This window comes from Mustela nivalis, assembly GCF_964662115.1.
Source record: "Mustela nivalis genome assembly, chromosome: 6".
NCBI lineage: Eukaryota > Metazoa > Chordata > Mammalia > Carnivora > Mustelidae > Mustela > Mustela nivalis.
In genome coordinates, this window is record NC_139025.1 from 51,145,786 (window position 1) to 51,168,021 (window position 22,236).

General features: G+C 35.3%; 1 protein-coding gene across 3 annotated transcripts in view; it reads left to right on the plus strand.

Moving 5' to 3' along the window:
• MDGA2 (MAM domain containing glycosylphosphatidylinositol anchor 2) overlaps positions 1-22,236 on the plus strand; it is a 996,453-nt gene that overhangs the window by 417,523 nt on the left and 556,694 nt on the right. For all 3 annotated transcript variants that reach the window (XR_014312926.1, XM_082735224.1, XM_082735225.1), the window contains exon 3: positions 19,868-20,042. Coding sequence is in view for 2 of the 3 variants with exons in the window: in XM_082735224.1 (XP_082591350.1) it covers positions 19,868-20,042 (175 nt within the window). In the remaining variant the exon portion in view is untranslated. The remainder of the gene's footprint in view (positions 1-19,867; positions 20,043-22,236) is intronic.

The window sequence follows — 22,236 nt, forward strand, 5'->3', positions numbered from 1 at the left end:
TTGAGAGGACATCATTACCAAAGTCACTGCGTTTTTACAAACCTGTGGGGAAAAGCATACTGACTACTTAGCACTTCTCTATCCTGGAAAGAGCATGCCACTTTCAATCTCCTTCATCAGTATTATCTACTTATGACTTTTCTCAAGCACTAACTGCTTCTAAACCTTTCCTACTACAGATAACTGTATCCTTCAGCTTTGTTCTTTGGAACACCTTTCTCATAATAAACCATTGTCTCCCCACAATGGAATATTCTCTTATGATCCTGTTTTCTCTGGCTACACCATTGATTCTCCACTGTTTTTTCTTGACCCTTGGACCCAGGCATTGGCAGTGACCAAGTCCTTGATTCCCAACGCCATTTCTAGGTCTTTAGATCTGGCTTCCTCAAGAGCCCCTGGAGCCAAGTAATGAAGCTCAGACTTGTTAGCTCTTCTTGGCATGAATCTAGACAAATAGGAAGCAAGACACAGGCAGTAATAAGACAGATTAAATTTCTCTTAGTTTTTCCCCTTAAAGAACTGCAGTGAAAGTCTGTTTCCTCTTTGCAGATCTTCCAGATCATCCTCCATGCAGAAAAACGGCACATCCCGAGCAACAAATCCTTTGCATTACTTCCTGTCTCTCCTTGCCTCAGCTACCCCTCTCCCCTTTCCCCCTCATCTTCATTTCACTGGACTTGAACCTCGAAAAGAAACTGTCAACACCTAAATCCCTATCTAAGGCTCTGATCTTTGAAGAACCAGGTCAAGATAGATGGTATTCTTCACCTACATTGAGCAAAGATTGTGGAGAAGAGAAAGGACCATAAAGTCCATTTCTGCTTAGACTCTTGGAACTGCTGTCGTTCAACTATTCTTTCCCTAAGTAGTTCGTAAAACAAACAAACAAAAAACAAAAATTTCTCTTTCAGAAGACGTAGAAACCTTGCCCCCAGCCTCCCGGATTATTCTGAGAATTTTCTTATTTTTAATTTCTCCCTAGTCAGACTTATAATACAAATGATCAATGTGTCATACATGAAGACCTTGAGTGAATCGAAGGATGGTGAGTTTTCACTAATAGTCATTTTGGCATGTCGTAGTATGTAATAACACAAAAATTATTCTGTGGCTATTATATATACATGTGAGATTTATATCATTATCTTCTTTTAATTTCCCTCTTAAATCTTGTTAACTTTGGAAAGTAAGTGGTTGGAAAGACAGTACTATAGGTGATTCTCAAACCTTTTCTCTTTTAGGTATTTAATAAAAAGCGTGCAGTCTTAAAATCAGTAAGATAAAGATTTGGATCATTTCAGGATACTCTGTAATTATATAATTAGATATTATAAATACATGTTCAAATGGTTACACCTATGAACACTGATTTCTTAATTAAAGACAATTACGCTAACTATGTAAATATACAGTCATCGACTAGAGTGATAAAACCAAATAAATACTTCCATCAAAATGTTAAGGAAAAATGAAAACATGTAGCTTTTGAAAAAACCTTTCAGTGGACTTTTCTTATTTATTAGAAGTTTGATTTGAGTTGTATTCATTTTTCAGTGAGCCTTTTAACAAGATTGCAGTAAAACTGAAATTGTGAATGTGTAAATGTATTAGAAGAGGCAAAAATCTTTTTCATGAACTGTCATGGTAGTATCATGGAATGTATGTCATTTTCTGTTACTGGATAAGTTCAACATACATTTTTCTCCTTTTGGATTTGTATCTTTACCATGTACTATTGCCAGAATAACAATATTCTATTCCTACTGGCATCATGGCTTCAGGCAGAGTACCAATGTACCAATGTAACATTGGTAGATGTACATTTGTACCTTTAAATAATGAGATCTTAGGTATTTCTAATTTTATATTCTTAATACAGTATATGAAAACCATCTAAACCATAATTGATAGTTCATAAATGGTGTCTGTAATTGATCTCATGTTATTTTCTGTATTTTCACTATTATACTAGAGGATCTATAATTGTAGTTTTATACATATGCATATATGTGTGCCTATATATGTGTATATATGACATGAAATATAAATACATATGTTTATATTGAATATGTTTATACCATATATTATTGCAGCAATACTTAGTAATTATGGGGAGGCTGGTTATTGTATCTCTGTCACTTACTATATGAATTTAGTTTTGTATCTAGATGTATAAAATGAATTAAAAATGTACAAATGAAGTTAATAAAAATAAACAGATATTGAAATAAGATATTTTATAGTGCCATGTGTGCTGGTTTTAATTTGAACTGGCAAGGTAGGAGAAAAGAAAATATTTTAGGGGTTATCCTTAACAACTCAGGAGACCATAGGCTGAACTAGTTTCATTTGCATCACCTATTTTCCTAAAGGACCCGAATTCAAAGTTTGGGCTACAGGTGACATTCTGTAGAAGTAGGGACTCTATTTCATGACTTCAGGAAGGTTCGAGCTCTCCCTGACCCTCAGGGTGGAAGTGAAATGTTCTCAGAGATTTCTCAATGTGAGTCTGAATTAAAAGTCATGTATGCTGTTAGCTCAGTACTCTGTCTTTTAGGTAAGGAACACTGCATCATTTCTAAATAGACTTTTAAAAAATAGAGTTTTCTGGTGCTTTGCACCACATTTTGTAGAACAGCTTCTTGTTTCGATGATCAGCGGTCCTTCATGTGTTTTCTTCGCCTACCATGATTCTGTAATGTCTCCCCTCACACGCATCACCCACGTACTCTCCTATCACATATCACACGGACGGTATTCAAACCCTGACATAGATTTAACAGAGTGGCGAGTGAGGCCTGAAAGTGTGAAGGCTGCCTTTATGTCTTTAAAATTAAGGACAGTACACTGATGGGAATTAAATATATTTCCTCACATTTACTGACTTGAAAACTAAATTTGTTGGGGAGAGGGGTGAACAAACCTTCATTGTAGGCATTGTATTTTTGACCTATGTCGTGCCATATTAACTTTGTCTTGAGTATTCTATTTCCGTTTTACCTAAAATACAGTTTAGCTTTTCATGTGCAGCTGATTCCAGATATTGTGAAATAAATCTTCATTTATGTCAGGATGTGACTAAGCATTCCTGAGTTTTTTTTGTGTGTGTGTAGATATTGGTGTTGACTTTATATGGGTAAATGAACTTGTAACATGATTTACTCTCAAACAGCAAACATTTATTTTTAAACTTCCTAAAATAATGTATGGAAATGCCAATACAATGATACTTTAAACACTGATGGTGGAGCTCTTTTATAATAGCGCTTACCTTCCCTTGAAGACACACCAAAGTCTTCATGAATCATGCAGAGTAGCTTCTGTACATTCCATGCAGCCCCCAGGACGGTTTCTGTTTAGCAGAATGTGACTTCTGACTGCTTATGCTCTGTTGCAGATGCCACCTTCCCCTTCAGTTACCAGCACCCGCCTATTCTCCTTCACTGCCCTCTCACTCATTAAAACTAGAGGATTGGAGACATCATTTAAGCTTGCAAATGGAGAATACTTGGGCAGCCAAGAGTTTGTGTCAATATATTAATTCCCCTGGGTACTTAGATTCTATGGTGTTTATTAGGTCTATGAAATGTTGACATCTCTAGCAGATGCTACCCAGGTAATACTAAGGAGAAGAGAATTCATCTGATGGATAGAGAGGCCCCTGAGGAGATGTAGTGCTGCCATCGTACTTTAATCCACTAGGCCTGACTCAGACTGTGAACCTGATCGAGGGCAGGTGACAGTGAGAAGAGGGGTGCATCAGCCAGGGTTCAGTTCCAGGTAACAGATTCTGTTCTAGCTAGTTGAAGCATAAATAAATTAATCTAGATATTTAAGTCCTTTCAAAACTAATTATAAGGGTTGCAGGTGAAGGCCATTAAGCTGGACCTGTAGGAATGAATCGTAGAATAACACCATGGCATCTGTCCACCAACAGCCCTGCTTCCTCTGTGGGAATCACAGTGTAGCTCTCCCAGCCATTAGCTTCAAGAGACACATACCTTAGTTATGATCAAGGGATTGAGCTATCTACTCTGGAACTATTGACTGTTTCATAGCCATGTCTACTGTGATTCACACCTGCAAAAATTGATTCTTTTGTGAGAGTGCTCTCTTCCCACTTAATTTGGTTTTCACAGTTTTCTATTGATAAAGCCCCAAATCTGTCCACAACCTTAGTGCAAGAGAATCTGTTTAGCTTTCTGTCCTCTGAAATGTAAGGACACATCCAAGTCAAAAGTTGGAAGAGGTGGTAGGAGACCAGTGAACTGTATCCCGTGGTCATATGGGACAGTCATATGGGGCAGTTTCCCACCCACCTATTCCCATACTCATTTGATTTTTATTATATTTGGATGAAAGTCAAAATATCTAAATTTCTATTGAAGACCTACCTTGAAGCTATTAAAATGTTGATGATTATATCCTATCAATTCCCTGTTATTTATGGAAACCACTCTGTTTTAGGACAGGCTTCTCTGTAGACCTTTCTCTTTTAACTTTAAAATTCTTAATCTTTCCCCTTCTTTGTACGGCAAGCAGATTCAAGTTCCTTTTCTTATTTCTTTTCATGTCCCAGGAACATTTAGTCCCCCAAATCCAGGTAATACCATGCAGGGTGATTTTCTGCTTTGTTCTTCATCTCCATTTCAATTAGGAAATGTATTCTGGTAGAAATATAAATATGTACAGAAAATGTTACAGTGGGTCGGTAAAGTCACATAATGTGTGCTCTCTTTGCTAAGAATTAGAGCAACTGTCTAGTTTCACATGTTCTTGGAGAAAAGTTTCTCAATTTGACTGAACTAAAGCCACCGGAGCTGTTTTCTATTCATATATCAGAGTCAGACTAAAAACAGACTCTGCCTTCAGAAAGAGGGGAACCCCTGTTGTAGGTCCTCCCAAGTATTAGCTGGGGGATCTTGGGCAAATCGTTTTACTGTGTTCACTGTAAGTTTTCTCATCTGATATAGTTGGAAGGATTAAATGAGATACCTTAATAAAGCATTTGGCAGAGTAAGCCCTTAAGAGATATTAGTTATTTTTAGTAGAAATAAAGAGTCATCCAGATGCTTGTTAAGATCCTGGGACTACCGTTTACTAATTGGATGGTCTTAGGAAAGTTAGTTAACATTTTTGAATCTCAGTTATCTGAATATTGAGGATAACTGTATTTACATGTAAGGTTGTTAGAAAGACAATAATGCAGAAGGGCCTACTTACAGAACCCAAGGCAATATTACTTTCCATTTCTTCCCTTTCTAATCTTTATTCAAAATTGAAACAAGTTAAATTTAAATTCTTGCGATATTTAACCCCAACAATAATCTAGAGGGCTAAAATGTTTCAGATGCGTACAAGATTAACTGACCTGTGAATCCTGCAGTTAGGCCCTTGCATGAACATTTACAACAGTCCCTTCTCATAGGCATTATTTTTGATGCCTTGGTTTAGTTCTATGTGCCTTTTTGTTGATAACTTTCAACCACCTAGCTGTTGATTGAGTTTAAGTTCCAAATAGGCACCTATGAGTAAAGGACATTCACACCTCTGAATGTTGCAAGGTGTCCGTAAAATGTGTTCTTGTTCTTGTTCTTGTGTTTTCTGGAAGTTCCTCAAATATTTTAGGGAAAAAGTGTGAGGTAAGATTTTTCCCTAAAATTGAAAATGTACTCATAGGAATTGGAGGTGTTAATTTCTCTTTCCAGTTCCAGGTGCCTAGAAAAATGCAGAAGGACAGATAATTCACTCGAAAATATTTTCTTGAGCCGATTAAATGTAACTTTTTGGGGTATTTTAGATGAATTATTAGAAAACATGAAATCGAATCACACTGAATTTCTTATTTGGCAGATCTGGCTGAATTTGTCTGTTAGGAGAATCTAGGATACCATTGTTACAAACATCGTGTCAAGTCTATATGCCAAAGACATTTTCATTTTTCTTTAAGTGTGGGGTTTTTTTTTAATGTTTTAAATGGCAAAGTTCACTTGGTTATCTTATGAATAAATTTAGCTACTGCTTCAGTAGAGCGCTATCTTGGAGAGAGTAGAACAGAGCAATTTATTTTTTATTACACTTTGAATACTCTGCAGTGTCTGTAATACTGTTAATTTAGATTATATTTTATTATAAAAAATTATTAGGGAAATTACTGCTTCCCTTTCAATAAGACTGAGGATGATAGTGAAAAAATTTCTCATAAGAAGCCCATAAGGAAGAAGGCGGGAAGCTATTCAGTGGCAACAATTTAAAATAATCCTTAATTAGAAAATTTATGGTAAAATTAATATTGATTATTAAGTATAAATGTGCTAAATTTAAATCAGAGAACACTTTTAAAGTCCTAGAAGAAACAGAAAAACTTAACTACCTTAACTATTCACTTACTATAAAAAGCAAGTGTATTTGGAATATACTGTATGTCATTACAGCATCTCCCCCTTCATAAAAATGATGCGTGGATGATTAAGTTATAAAGGCCCAGTTTAATGATTTTCTAATTTTTTAAACTGATAGTCTGTTCTTTCTCTCACGAGTTGTCACTCAGATCTTTTCTATGCTTTAAATATGGCATTCCCAATGCATGCAGTTTATTTATTTGAATACTTCTAGTTGTTTCTTCAAGGTTATTACTTTCATTATTTCACATTTGAAAGACAGAGATACTTTATTTATAGAGTCTGCAGATGTTACAGATGGATTTCTTATATTTTGCTTAATTTAATTTTTTTTCATGGCAAAATGTCTTTGGCTGCTAATTGCTGAATGCAGAAATAATAGCTTAAGTAAGATAAGCATCAGTTCTGTCTAGAAGCTAAATCTAGATGTTGAGAATACTGAGATGGTAGGATGGTGTCAGGGTGTCATAGGGACCCATCCTTCACCCATGACTTCTCTCTGGGTGGTGGCCACCTATGAATCCCCAGCTACCATATTGGAATCTGAGGAAAGATGGAAGAAAAGGAGAAAAAAAAAAAATGGGCCTATGTTCTGTACTTTTAAGGAACTTTTCTAGAAGGCCCACACAACACTTCTGCCACAAGGCATATGGAAGGACTTAACCTAGCAGACCTGAGAACACCATCCTCAGAAAGACATGCTTGCAAGGTTGGACCTTGCTTGGCATCTGGGAACTAGGATTTCCAGAAGGGTGCCACCATTCTCTGATTAGAGAGGCTTACTGTGCCTAAATTGTTATCCAAATCGTATGATGAATGCTCAACACCTGCTTTACTTTCAGAGTCTATATTTTGTTGTATGCTAGGCAGAGGTGCCTGGGTGAACTTCAGGAAAAACTGAGGCTCTAATGAACTTGTGGTAGACATTTCACATGTGTTGTCATAATTTAATCCTGGGGCAATTAAGTGCCTCCTGTGTGACTCCATGGAGAGCGGACTCTTAGAAGCTTGTGCCTGTTTTTCTCTAAACTTGTCCCCTTCTATCTTTCCCCTTTGCTAATTTTGCTTTGTATCCTTTTACTGCAAGGTATCATAATCATGACTGTGACCGTGTAATGAGTCTTGTAAGTCCCCTTTGAATCATCGAGGCTCATTGTGGTCTTGGGGACCCCAGACAAAATGAGAATTCAGTAAGTGATTATTTTGCAGTTTCTCCAGGTATAAACCATATTTTAAAGACTATCACAGATCTGGTATTTTTGAACTAAAGTTAATAATATGATTTTGTGTGTTTTTTTTTTAAAGATTTAATTTATTTATTTGACAGAGAGAGATCACAAGTAGGCAGAGAGGCAGGCAGAGAGAGAGAGGGAAGCAGGCTCCCTGCTGAGCAGAGAGCTCGATGTGGGGCTCGATCCCAAGACCCTGAGATCACGACCTGAGCTGAAGGCAGAGGCTTAACCCACTGAGCCACCTAAGTGCCCCATGATTTTGTGTTTTTATTCACATTCTCTTTTCATCAAGATAACTACAAAGTTTGGGTCTGAATGACTGGAAAGAGGAACTTGCTATTCACTGAAGTGGGAAAGGCTGGGAGGGCTGGTTTGGAGGAGAGAGCGAGAGCTCATTTTCGATATATTACAGTGTCGATGGAGGATAGATGGTGGAGCCAGGAGACTGCCCTGAGCTACTAACACAAGCTTAGGAGTTAGCATCATGTACATGATACTTAAAGTATTGGAGAAGATGGCCCAGAAGTGAGTACAAATAGAAAAAGACCATGTTTTAAGGCATGCAGAAATTCAGTGGTCAGGAACATGAGTAGGAACTGCTGGAAAAGCCCAAGGAGTGGCCAGGGAGGAAGCAGCTAAACAAATCTCTTTCCATCCACCTTGTGGAGAACTTGGAGAATATCTTATATTCTTTCCTATTTTTCTACAGCTTGTATGGCATGTCATAATCTTTAAACATTTGGATGATGGTAAAAAATGAAGTCACAACTTTACATTTCAATCATATTTGAGTATATATAGCAAAGTGGTCAATATTATACCAGCTGTATATACTGCTGGTCCACTTTGTAGTCTCTGTGTATTCTATGAGACTGACGCGCAACCTACTGTGCTAACGAGGCACCTTGTAGTCTCTGTGTATTCTAAAACGTGGGGGTGGTTTTATGATAAACTGTTTCATAACTCATGTCATCTGTTTTTTTTTGTTGTTTAATTTTTATGTGGTTTTGCTCCAATATTGCTGGTTTTCTTAAAAAAAATTATCTTTATAAATTCTACTTTTTCATCTCTCATAGTTGATTTTTGTCCTGTTTAATATCACTAATTGCTTATTCAATAACAGCTCAAACACTAATTTGACACTAAAAAGGTATAATTTAATATCTTCCTCTAACTTCAGCCACCCATGTTCTAAAGAAAATCCTATGCTTATAAAGACTAATGGGCAAAAATATTTAGATGAATTGATATAAATTCATTAAAATTACAGAATTTAAATAAAAATCCTGTTGTGATATTTCAAACTGAAAGTGGATGAGTAAACTCAACTTATATTTGAGTATATAATAAAAAATCAACATCTGAAACTTACTACACTGTTAAGTGCATTGTTGAGCGGGATTTTGTCTAATTTAAGTTTGCCTTGTCAGCAGAATTGGAATGCTTGGGAATTCATTTAAGCAACAGCAATTTTGTTAATGACTGTTTTGTCCCAGGCTCTGTGCTTTGGGCTGGAGACATAAACATCAAGAACAATGGTTTACAGTTTGATAAAGGCAAAAGAATTGTGTCTTAGATCTGGTTTTTTGGAAGCAGGGTTTAAGATAAGCCTTTCCTTGCAAGTGATTTATTAAGGAAATGGTCTTATGGCTAACTGCTAATGGGGCAAGAAAGCTGGAAGGGAAAAGGAAAAAGGAGGGCAGAGGTGTGATTTTAGGAGATTAGGCTTGGCTGGATCCTGCCAAGGAACTCTGGAGGGCAAAATGTGCTTCTGAATCCATCTTAACTGGAGATGGGTGTGCTGGGCTTTCATATCTGCTCTTTTGTTTCATTGCTTAGAGCCACGAGGTGAAGGTAAACTCTGAAGTATTTCTAAGACTCTAAGAGCAGAGTGGCTTCATAGCCCGAGGACCTTCTTGAATTAAAACCAGAGAATCCTAGAGAGGCCCAGATAGGCGCATAAAGGGGCTCTGAGAGCATCAGGCATAAATATCTAATTTCTTAGCTTGTGATGAGTACTTTTGTAGAGGGGATTGCAAGGTGCTATGGCCACAGACAACAGTTATAATAGAGCTTTATGGGAGAGGGAAGGCTCTCTAATAAAATGATTTTTGGATAATCAGAGGGAGTTAATGAAATTAATAAGAACAGGGCAAAGAACTCTCAGGTCAAAAGGAGCCCAGGGTACCAAGGCACAGAGTCACGTGGTCCCAGAAGAGCTGAAGCTATAAAATGTGGGGAAAACATTTACCTACGTTTTAGAGCCTGTCATGGGATTAAAATCAGATGATGGAATATAAAAGCATTTTGTGATTTTTTTTTTTTTTTTTTTTAGTTTTTACTTTTTTTTTTTTTTTAATTTATTTTTTATTTTCAGCATAACAGTATTCATTATTTTTCACCACACCCAGTGCTCCATGCAATTCGTGCCCTTTATAATACCCAAAACCTAGTACCCCAACCTCCCACCCCCCACCCCTTCAAAACCCTCAGATTGTTTTTCAGAGTCCATAGTCTCTCATGGTTCACCTTTGGGAGAAGGGGGTGGGATTAGTTTTTACTTTTAAGTAATGTGTACACCCAACATAGGGCTCAAACTATGACCCCAAGATAAAGAGTCACCTGCTCTACCAACTGAGTCAGTCAGGTGCCCCGTAAATTTTAAAGAAGTAAAATTTTGGAGTGCGTGGTTAATGTTTGGTTATGCTACAAAATAAAACCCTTCCGTGAAGCAGTCTACATTAATCCCCAGATGTCTGTGTTTATAAGTATGTATTTGTTTGCACCAAGACATACTATGCTCTCTATCACCCTTGGTTTGAAATGATGCTTCTAGGCTCTATTGTGGTCTCCTATGTTTCAGAAACCTGGCATTGTCAAGGGTTAGCACTGCATTTATTCAGTTTCTCTTACAGTTTAGTCACCTAGGAGTAAGTTGTTGAAGGTGTAAGTCCAAAGAAAAGCCACAGACAAAAAGAGTATCAGAAAATCTGACTTTTCCCTGCTTTAAGGCATACCTAGTTTTCAGAAACCCCCATGTCTTCATCCGTGGCTTTCCCTCCATGCCCAGTGTGTTTACCATGTTTACCTCCCCACCATCCTATTCTCTGTGGGGGAGAAGATCCCTCATTGATGTTCAGACTCACCTTTCCTTATTGCTTCTCTGAGCATGTTTGCGATACTTACACTGAGAAATTCTTTCTTATCTCACTCTGGAGAGATATCAGTAACTCTAATGTATAGAAATCTTGTAAAAATGTCTATTATGTTGTTATTAGCAATAGTAGTAGTAGTCATGTTGGTAGTAGTAGTGATCTCCAGTATTCTGAGCATACAGAAAAATGTGATGTTTTATGCATAGAGTATAGAGGTTTTCAGGTTATATTTTTGTTGCTTTGTCAGACAATTGTGGTTCTTTTTACAAAATTGAATTTAGAAGCAAGTGTGCCATTTTGCTCTAATTTATAGTAGATGGATATGACTTATTAAAAATTGAACCTGTATGATCTGGAGTCTGTGCCTCTCAGAATTCTATTTATTATATTTAGTAATTTAAAGAGGACTGTTTCCTCTGTAATTTTCCCTGATATTAATGCGAGATAAGAGGATAACCTTTATTTTCAAAACTGTAATGAACACTGTCTGCTCATACTCACCTACCATAGATATATCCCTTTAGGGATATTAGCCCTTTAGGCTGATACCCTGTAACTAGTTGTTTAGCTCCCAAAGCACGTCACCAATAATTATAGAAGATCAGATGATCTTTTATCTTTAGAGTTTTTTTTTTCTTTTTGAGATTTACTTATTTATTTGAGAGGAAGAGAGAGAGAGATGGAGGGAGAAGCAGACACCCTGCTGAGCAGAGAGCCCAATGTGGAACTTGATCCAGGGCCCAGAGATTATGACCTGAGCTGAAGGCAGATGCTTAACCAACTGAGCCACCCAGGGGCCCCTAGATGATCTTTATCTTACTTTTTCTTTGACTTTCTTTTATTGATGAGGGATCATCTGTCAGAATACAAATAAGGCTGGGACAAAGCTCAGAACTCTACAGATTGACTTACGTATAAATGCCCTAACTCATTGACAGCTGAGAGAAAGTAGCTTCGGTTCACAAATCCTCATTCACTAGACATTAATTAAAGGGGGTGGGGGCTAAAATTCTTAGCATTGTCAGGACTAAGTCCTTACTGAGTTCATAACATCTATGTAATATACTTTTTAAAGTTTATACAGGTCTATCTTCAACCTATGCTTCAGGTTCTTAACATTTTCTTGAGTTATCTCAGTTCACACTGATTTAAGACTACATAAAAACAACGATGTTTCAGAAATAGCATTCTATGGAAAAACAAAGTAGAAAATTCTTTGTTGGGAGTTGGATAACCCTAAGCTAACTGTTATGTTCTACAACCTGAGAGGATCCCCATATTGTTTGTTCAGATTAGGTAGACATTTCCTAAATTGTAGTAACTTTCTTTTTCTATTTATTTTTTTTTTACAGAAATGATTGTGTAATATTATTGTAACAGGATTTAAATACCATCATACTTAATAATGCAACATATCTGAAAATTAGACATGTTTTATTCCCACCGTGGCAGCAGCAGTAGTCTCAAATATTCTTCCTCTTTTCCAGAGTTATTGAATCATCAGATTTTTTAGCAGAGCCTTGGGAGAGAGGTGCTGTGTGGGGTAGAGTACACATTTCCCAGCCTTTCCTATAGCTTGGGTTAGGATATATCTATATGGTATTAGCAGAAGTGTCATTAGGCAGCATCCTAGAAACTTTTGTAAAAGAGAGCTAGCAGGCACTTCTTGTCCTTTTCTTCCTTCCTTCTGCTGGGAATGGGATGTGAAAACTCGATATATAGCTATGATTTTGGACCTTGAGCTCAAGCAGCACATGGGAGGGAGGGCTTCTAAAGAGTCTGAGTCCCAGAGAGAGCTATTAAATCTGCACCAGCCTGCCTCATTCCAGATTTCTTTTACATGATAGAATTTAACTTCTGTCGTATATAAATCACTGCTAATTGGTCAGTCTTATGGCTGAACCTAATCCTCACATCATATCCACCAACTTTTCAAGTTCAAACTCAAGTTCCATATTTTCATTCAACATATGTGTATTAGTGGTAGTACTATAGTACTAGTACTAATCTGTATAGATTATCTATTGAACTAATTGCTGAGCATGCAGAGTTGAATTATCCAGAAAGTCTTCCTGTGGTACTTCCTATTTTATTGTTTCTCCAGTGACTTTTGGTCCATCTGTGCTAGGCTAGCTCATGAGAATCTCTGGGAGAAGAAACTAAAAATGAAGATGAATTCATTCTACTTGTATGGCTTAACAAGCAGTAGGTTAGAGTAGAGCCCAGCAACCTACATTAAATTAAAATAAATTAGATGAATCCTTGTTTTATTTATTATTTATCTATTCATGCATTCATTCCTTAATATAGAAGGTACTTATAGTTTATATTTTCCTCTATGTACTCTGTTCACTGCATTCACAGATTTTACTGTGAGATGATTTCTGTTCATTGACTTCTAGATTGCTAGCAATTTTCCTTTTAATTGTCTCTTTGACAATGACGAGATTTCCATGTAGTAGTCATTTTTGATAACTTATTTATAACTATACTCAATTAAGACTAAAGATATCGCCTGCACTCTTTGCTTTTTTAATTAAGATTTTTTTTCAGCTTCCAACTACATGATCAATTTTTGTAAATATTTAATGGATTCTATGTATGAAAGATTTTTTGATATTTTATTAGTTATATCATACATGTTGATTATATTTTTCAGTTCTTCCTTGTCTTTGTTATTTTTTACGTTAATAGAAAAAATCGTATCATCTAGAACTGTCTCGTTTTCAGAGAGTTGTATTGGAATTTCCCACTGCCCACTCCCTATTTCTCAAATTCCACTTCTAATTTTGTTTGTATTACATCTTTAGCTACTCTTTACTGTGTATCAATGAATGACAACACACTTTTTAAAGTTTTTCCTTTTTTTTTTTTAAGATTTTATCTATTTATTGGAAAGAGAGAGCACAAGCAGTGAGGGGAAGGACAGAAGGAGAGGGACGGACCCTGAGGCGGGGCTGGATCCCAGGACTCTGGGATCATGACCTGAGCCAAAGGCAGACACTTACATAACTGAGGCATCCAGGCACCCTAAAGATTTTATTCATTTGAGAGAGAGAGTGAGAAAGAGAGCACAAGTCGGGGGACAGAGGGAGAAGGAGAAGCAAACTCCTGACCAAACAGGGAGCCGGATGTGGTGCTTGATCCCAGGACCCTGGGATTATGACCTGAGCTGAAGGCAGATGCTTAACCAGTTGATCCACCCAGGTGCCCCATGACAATATATTCTTGCCACCAGTTATGACTTTTAATGTTATAGAAGTAATCATCTTCTTTTCCAGTTAGTGCTTTAAAGTGTTAATTTGTTCTTATTAATTTAATCTTATAGTATATATTGTCACTCTTGATTGACTGGTTGATTGATTGATTTTAGTTTACATATTCTTGTTACCACTTTCCATGACCGTGTCCTTCTTTTACAGTCTTGGTTTCCACAATGTGTGTGTGTGTGTGTGTGTGTGTGTGTGTGTGTATACTGATACATATATATCATATAAACTTGTTACCTTTAAATCTAGTCTAAAAGATCCTTTTAATGGATAAATTCAGTCTGTTCATATTTAGTCTATGACTGATGCAATTTTTTCTGTCTTACCCTATATTTTTTATTTACTTAGAATTATATATTTTTCTTTTCCTTTTGCTCTTTTTGCTTATGTTATCTAATTTCTATTCTCCCATTTTTCTCATTTTCCCTACCATTAATAGGGTTGTGTATTTTTGTGTATTTTTCTGTTATTTTAGTCAGACATTTATGATTCTATTATTTGTAAACAAAATACTTATCCTCCATAAAGGCATGCTCTTTCCCTTTCCAACTCTCCTAAAGTTTAAGACTTTAGTGTAACTTATTTCTCTCCTCTCCTTTCCTTCCATCTCCATAAGTCATTAAGTTTTACCTCCCATTTGTGTCCTACACCCACCTCAAACTCCAAGATTTTGCTAAGATATTATAAATCCCCTTATCCTATGTTCTTTAGGCTTTAAGAAATTTTATTTGATACTTAAATTGTTTATTACCCAGAAAAAAATGATACGTACCCATTAAATGGACATGGGTTAACCCACTCACTACCATATGCTTTTCTTCATCTTGTCCAAAACCAAACCCTCAGATTCAGTTTATTCATTGGGTGATTATAGGATTGTCTCAAGTATTTTTGTCAGGTGGTATTATTAGAACCCTGAGGTTCTGCATGTTTTAATATCACTGAATATTTTTCATTCACACTAGATGAATGAGATCTTGACTGTTCCATACAGTGATAGAGACCCTTCCACCACCTTTTTTCTGTAAATTCTGATGCTCTTCCACTGTTTTCAAGCCGTCTGCATTGGAAATGAGATTCCTGAGGACAAGCTGACCTTCTGTACCACCCCAGGCTTATCAGTTGGAGCTAAATTTGGCTATTAGTTCCAGAAATTATCCCCCAAAAATGACAGAAACAAGTTAAATTTTATTTCTCTCCCATGTAGAAGCTCAGAGCTATAAATAGTTTAGGACAGGTAGATGCAACTCCATGATGTCAGACATTCAGATTTCTTCCATTTGATTGCTCCTCTGGGCCGCACTTTCATTTCAGATCAGCTCATCATCCAAGATAGGAGCCAGTGGAACGTGCAGAAATTAGCAAAATGCAGGACTGCTTCCCTAGGAGGACATTTCTGCTAAAAACACACTGGCAAGAAAGTAGATGTAGATAGCTGGGAAATGTTGTTTTTGTCCTGGGCAGTCGTGTGCCTGATTAATAATTTGGGGTTCAATTACTATGGAAGAAGGAGAGGCAGCATTAGGAAGTGAGCAGGCTCTGACAAATTATGACAGTTTATTCCTTCTAACTGGAAGTTTACAGACTTTGAAGGCACAGCTTTAATGAAAGTCTATCTGGAGGTTTCTTTTCTCATCAGTGAGGTGGACAACGTGGTCAGCCCTCTCAATGAGTAGACATGTCTTTCTATGGCTTAATAATATTTTCTTTTAGTATTTAGTTTTTTAAAGGTTTGAAAAAGGAAAGAAAATTGTCATGTGGTTATTTTTGTTTTTCTCTATTTCTTTTTAGTTTCCTGTATTTCAATATTGAATTATATTTCTTTTTAAAAAAAACTTATGATAAACAGTATTTGTTTATGGTAAAATAAATTGTGTAAGTAAGAATTTTAAATAAAAATTTTATAAAAAGAATACATTTTCACTATCTTCTTTTTTTCCAATCCCACTCATAGTTAATCAATGTTAAGTTTTGTGTGTTTTTTGTGTAATTCTAATATAGTACATATGGACACACACACACACACACATACACACATACTCTTTCTATACAGATGGGAATATTTTCTTCTCTTCCTTTTTTCATTTAATAATATACTTTGTATTTTGGTTCTTTTAATGGCTACATTCAATTTAATTTTAGAGTCAGTTAATGTGTAACTACTTACTTTCATTTGATATTTATATTGTTCTCATTGTTAAACTATTATACATTCATTTGCTGCATTCTTCTGCAAATGATAGTAAGATAAACACTAACCAGATAATTGCTAAGTGAAAGTGTGAATGTGTTTCCATTTTTTTTTTTTACAAAGTTTTCTTTTAGAAAGGGAGCTTCTACCAATTTATCCTTCCAGTCCTTCTATGAAATCTCAACATTACAGGTAGTTTCAATATTTGTGACTATTGCACCAAGAATTTATTTCGATGTGAAGGGTGGTTTGGAAGTTTTGCACAGTGGCAGTATTGTAGCCAATGAGTTTTATCCGAGGCACGATTATTGCTAATTGAAGGGTGGGTTGGAGAGTCTACTATCTTTTATTATTATTATGGATATAGAGTCAGTGGCCCCAACACCACTGATTAAACAGTAAATGGCTAGAGATAGATACAGACATAGGTATGGCTGTTTCCTATATTAACAATCACTGTTTCTTGAAATGTGTCTGCTGGATCTCTAATGGGACCTTGTGATCTTTATAGGAAGCTTATGAACAAAACATTTTTTTTTTCACTCTTGCATTTGCAGTGATCATGCAAAGCACTGGTGGATAAAACAGGCAACACCTTAGCACAAAACAAAGCACCGAATTGTGCTGTTTATACTCGTCCCTACTTTCTTCACTAACTTGCACTCACAGTGGAAAACAAACAGAAACAATATCATTAAGAATATCTTTAATAAATCAGTACAAATCATCATTTGAACATCTTCACACTTGAGTACTCTATTTTTAATATTTCATGGGTCAAGAAGAAGAAGTCCTGTAAAGCATTTCTGCTACTTCCTAAAGTACAGAGTCTGTCTCAAGGTAAAGGACTTGTGTGATTGAGTTTTGTAATGAACTTGCCACTGTTTTTCGTAGAGCATAAAAGGATGACTATTTCACAAATTATGGTTATTCAGACTTGGGTATTTGGCAAACCTTTTCTTAAAAATCAATGAAGTGAATGTGCATTTCCAAAGAAAACACCTTAGCCATATTTGTTGCTAAAGATATAATTCAGTTTTAAGAGAAAAATTAGAATTTTGCAAAATCTTCCCACATAAGTGTGATGGCTTCCCAAAATGTAAAGACTCTTCTGAAGAGATCAGCAGTGAGATTCATAAATTTGCTCTTCTTTTAGTATTACGTGATGAAATCTGTGAATATTTGGAAGATCTACATAACTCAGTGAATTCATATTTTCAAATGACTAATGCATAATGTTACAAAATCATGTATGAGTAAAAGATCATTCAGAGTGCAAGATAAACCAGTGAATTTTAATGTTATAGAATACAGAATGTTCACTGATATGGTTTTAGAGTTTACTTTATAGACAAACATTAGGAAACTATCATTGAGAAGTTTTAGTGTAGTATCAAAGAAGGACTATCCATGTTTATGTGAAAAAGCTATTGTAATACTCCTCCCTTTCCAAAGGGAGGTCAGATTTTCTTCATATATTTGAAACAAAGCAATTTGTTGCAACAGATTGCATGTAGAAGCTGATCTGATTATCTAGTTAGCTCTTTTTCACTAAACCAGATATGAAAGAGATTTGCAGAACTATAAAACAATTCCGTTCTTTTTACTCAGTTACTTTTTGTTTTGGAAAATAGTTTTCTGACTAAGAATCTTCCTTGTGTTAAGATGTCATCGATTTATGAATATAATTTTAAATAAGTTAATAATACATAGTTTAACATTGCCTCAGCTTCAATTTCTAATACAATAATTGTGAATGGATATAATCATTTTAAATAAATGGAAATTATTTAGGATCCCTTATAATTTTTTAATATAAAGGCATTTGAAGACCAACAATGTTGATAACTGCTGGTTTTCATCATAGTTTTTTCTCTCCCTGTTTTTCTCTCTGTTTCTGCCTCTGTCTTCTCTGTGTTTCTGTCACACACACACACACACACACACACACACTCTTGCTTTCTCTGTCCCCTATTTCTGAATGATTTCTAGTACTGTACCAGTATAACCCTAATTAATCACTGCAGCTTAATAACATTTTTAGTATCTGGAAGGGCTAGGCCATTTCCAGAATTGTTTTTATCTTGAACTTCCTTTTTATTATCTGAAATATATATTATTTTAAAATCAATTTTATATTATATGATTGTATATTATATTATGATAGTCAAAAAACTTGGTATCTTAATTGGAATTGTGTTTTATTTATCTCAGATTATATCTTAGAAATAACAATTATTGTAGAATTATCATCTGTCTAAAGAAGAACAAAAAATCAGTGCCTTTGTTACATGTTGTCTTTTTATGACCATATTAGTAACTAGCTTATAAATTGCTTGAAGTCAGGAGTCTTGCCATTTGTTTTTGTGTGTATTCCATACACATAGAAGATGTTGAATAAATATTTATTTTTATGAATTACCCAGTTTTTATAAATAAGTAAAATTTTCATTTCATTCACAATTAAGAAAAGACATGATTATATTCATACTGATGTTTTAATGATTGGAGAACTTTTAAAAGATACTTTTTATGTCATTTGATTATAGATTTTAACATTACGTGAAAATAGCATAGATAATGGCAGTATTATAGGATTCATCTTTGAAGACTCAGTCTTTAGATGCATTTCTCAGTGTTTTTTCTTATATGTTTGACCAAGGATTTCTATCAACCATTTATCAACCTAAAAATAACAAATAAAAATAAATATCTTATCCAGGAGAGACAAGGAGAGAAGTAAAACCAAATCCTCTTTACTTACCACTTTGTATCACTTTATAGTACCATTATGTGGCTTTCGTTCAGGTTTTATAAACTAAGATACATAAAATTGGAGTTGAATGCCAGTCTTTATTGCTAGCCAAAACTAAGTCTGTTATACACAGCTGTGTTTAAGAGAATGTTATTGTTTATAATGAAATGTTTTAGATATTCAAAGTGTTTTGGCAGTTAAATAGAAATTCTCTCTTTGGAAAAGTTTACACATTTTTTGAAAATAATTATTGATATAAAGTGAATACTAATTATCTGAACAGACAAGTCATTTGTAGACTTATTAGACCAAAGCCATTTAAAAAAAAACCCACTTGTAACAGCCAGGTATATATAATTATACATAATCTCAATAAGCCATTAGACTAATCTGCTCAAATTATCCAAATCAAGTAGGAAATTTAAAATAGAATAACATAACATGTCTGAAAAGTCATTAAGAATCTACTTGTACTAAATAAATAAAAAGTATCTTAGGAGGGTTTGAAAAATAGAAAAATTTAAATTCTCAACAAAAAGAGAAACTAATCCATATTTCCAACATTTTACATATGTTTAATTCCAATTCCCTTTATGTTGTATTTATATTGCCCCTCACACTGATTCAGTTATTCATGAATTCCTTGCAATTGAATTAGAGTTACATACGCTATACAACAATGACCTTGCAGTCAAATTTTTTTAATTCAATTGTGCATACAAATTTAAAATTTTTCCCAATAACTTGCCAGGAATGGCATATAGCATCTCCGAAAGCAGACTCTTCGAATGAGTAATGGCTATTTGATTTTTCTTTGAGAAAACCAACCTAAAGTAACAATCTCTGTTGATGCTTGCTCAGATCAGGTGGACCAAAACAGCAGGAAGTGCCTCTGACAGATTCCAAGACTCAAGTGTCTTCAATGAGACTTTGAGGATTACAAATATTCAGCGTCACCAAGGAGGCCGGTATTACTGTAAAGCAGAGAATGGCTTGGGGTCCCCAGCGATAAAGTCAATCAGAGTGGATGTATACTGTAAGTAACTTTCCCAGAAAACTATAATTAAGTCTACTATGGCTTTCTGTCCTACAGCTTGAGATACATTTTTTCTATCTATTGAGAAAACCTATGATTTATTCCAAAGCATAGGATTCTGTTTAGTTGAGGATAAAAAGTATGTAAGATAACAAAAGCTCATTTACTATATACTTACTGAATAAAGAGTCTCCATTAGGAATTATCATAATATTTATGTGAAAGTAATACATTTTCATTATAGAATATTTAAGAACCAGAGTAACAAGAAGTCAATAAATATTACTGATGATCCCATCAATGGTCATTAGGTTTGAATGTATATACTTCCTACTTTTATATAGAAGTATATAAATGCATTTTTATAACTGCATAAGGAAAATAAACAATTCATACTGTAACTTGTTTTGTTAACTTTACCTCTGTATGAATTTAGCTGTTCTTGTTTTTGTAAAGGCACACCATGTACAAGGTACTATTTGAATTGGCTTGTGAATGACCAAAATCTCTAGGTAGACTCTGTCTTTGATCCACCTGTTTTTGAAGGCAATCAGTACCTTGGGCAATGCTGTGCCACCTGGGAAGTGTTTGTTGGTTTATTTTGGTCCTTAGTCTCATTTTTCCACTTTTTGCTGTTAGCAAATATACTTAAAATTTTCTTGGTCTCCTTAACTTCTTCCCCACCAAAAAAACTCAAGGGCCTACATTCAGTTTGTTCTTTTGCACAGGTTTAATCCATCATTCCACTGCCTTTTGATGAGAACTTGCATTTTTTTAACTCTCCACTTTGAGAATAAATTTTTTTTTTTTTTGCTCTTCTCAAAGTAATTCAGACATAAGTAACAAGTGAGCAATTCCTGTTTTAGTTCCTGTTTTTCTATTTTTCATTGTGTCCCTTTTCTTTGTTTTGCAGTGTGGGACAAGCATTGTATATTTAGGAAGGTGACTGGAATTACACATGATTTATTTACTGTAACATTTGTTGCAATTTGTTGCACCATCTCATTCAGTTATTCAGGTGACTGGGAAGTGAATGGCAGGGCTGCCTTTGTGATTTATCATGAACTTGGATGCTTGTTCCCTTCCTGGAAAGAATGAGAGAGAAGACCTGTCCCATTCATTCTAACACCTTCTAACCCCTTAGTCATCCCCTGGCGTAACTCAGGCACCTGTATCCTTCGTGCTAATCTCAACACACACAGGTCAGTCACACCCATACACCATCTCACCACAGTATAGCCTCTGGCCCTTCTCCTGATCAAATATTTCCAGTTACGTATACTTAAACAACAACAACAACACTGTTTTTACTAGTTTTGTTCATATGTAATTATTCATTTTTTTAAAAAGATTTTATTTATTTATTTGACAGAGAGAGAGAGAGTATGTACAAGCAAGGGGGAAAGCGCAGAGAGAGAGGGAGAAACAGACTCCCAGCTGAGCAGGGAGCCCAATGTGGGGCTTGATCCCAGAATCCTGGGATCATGACCTGAGCCAAAGGCAGGTGTTTAGCTGACTGAGCCACCCAGGTGCCCCCATATATAATTTTTTAAGGTTTTTATTTAAATTCCAGTTAGTTAACATACAGTGCCATACTAATTTCAGATATATGACATAGCATTTCAACACTTCCATACAATACCAGGTGCTCATCACAAGTGCCCTCTTTTTTTTCTTTTTTCTTTCCTTTTTTTTTTATGTTATATTAGTCACCATACAGTACATCATTAGTTTTCGATATAGTGTTCCATGGGTCCTTGTTTGTGTGTAACACCCACTGATCCACGCAATACATGCCCTCTTTAATCCCCATCGCCAATTTAATCCCCTCATCTGCCTCTTTTCTGGTAACCATCAGTTTGTCTCTACTGTTAAGAGTTTGTTTCTTGGTTTGCCTCTCTCTTTTTCCGTTTGCTCATTTGTTTTCTTTCTTAAATTCCACATATGGTATTTGTCTTTCTCTGACTGACTTATTTCATTAGCATAATACTCTCTAGTTTCAGCCATGTTATTGCAAATGGCAAGATTTCATTAAAAGTTTCATATGAATAGTCACTCTGGGAAACAGTATGGCTGTTCATATCATAATTTTTAATTAAACTAAATTTAATTTAAATGAGTTACACACTTGTATAATATAACTTTCTAGAATACATACTTGTACTTTTTTTGTTATTACAGATTTGGTCATTAA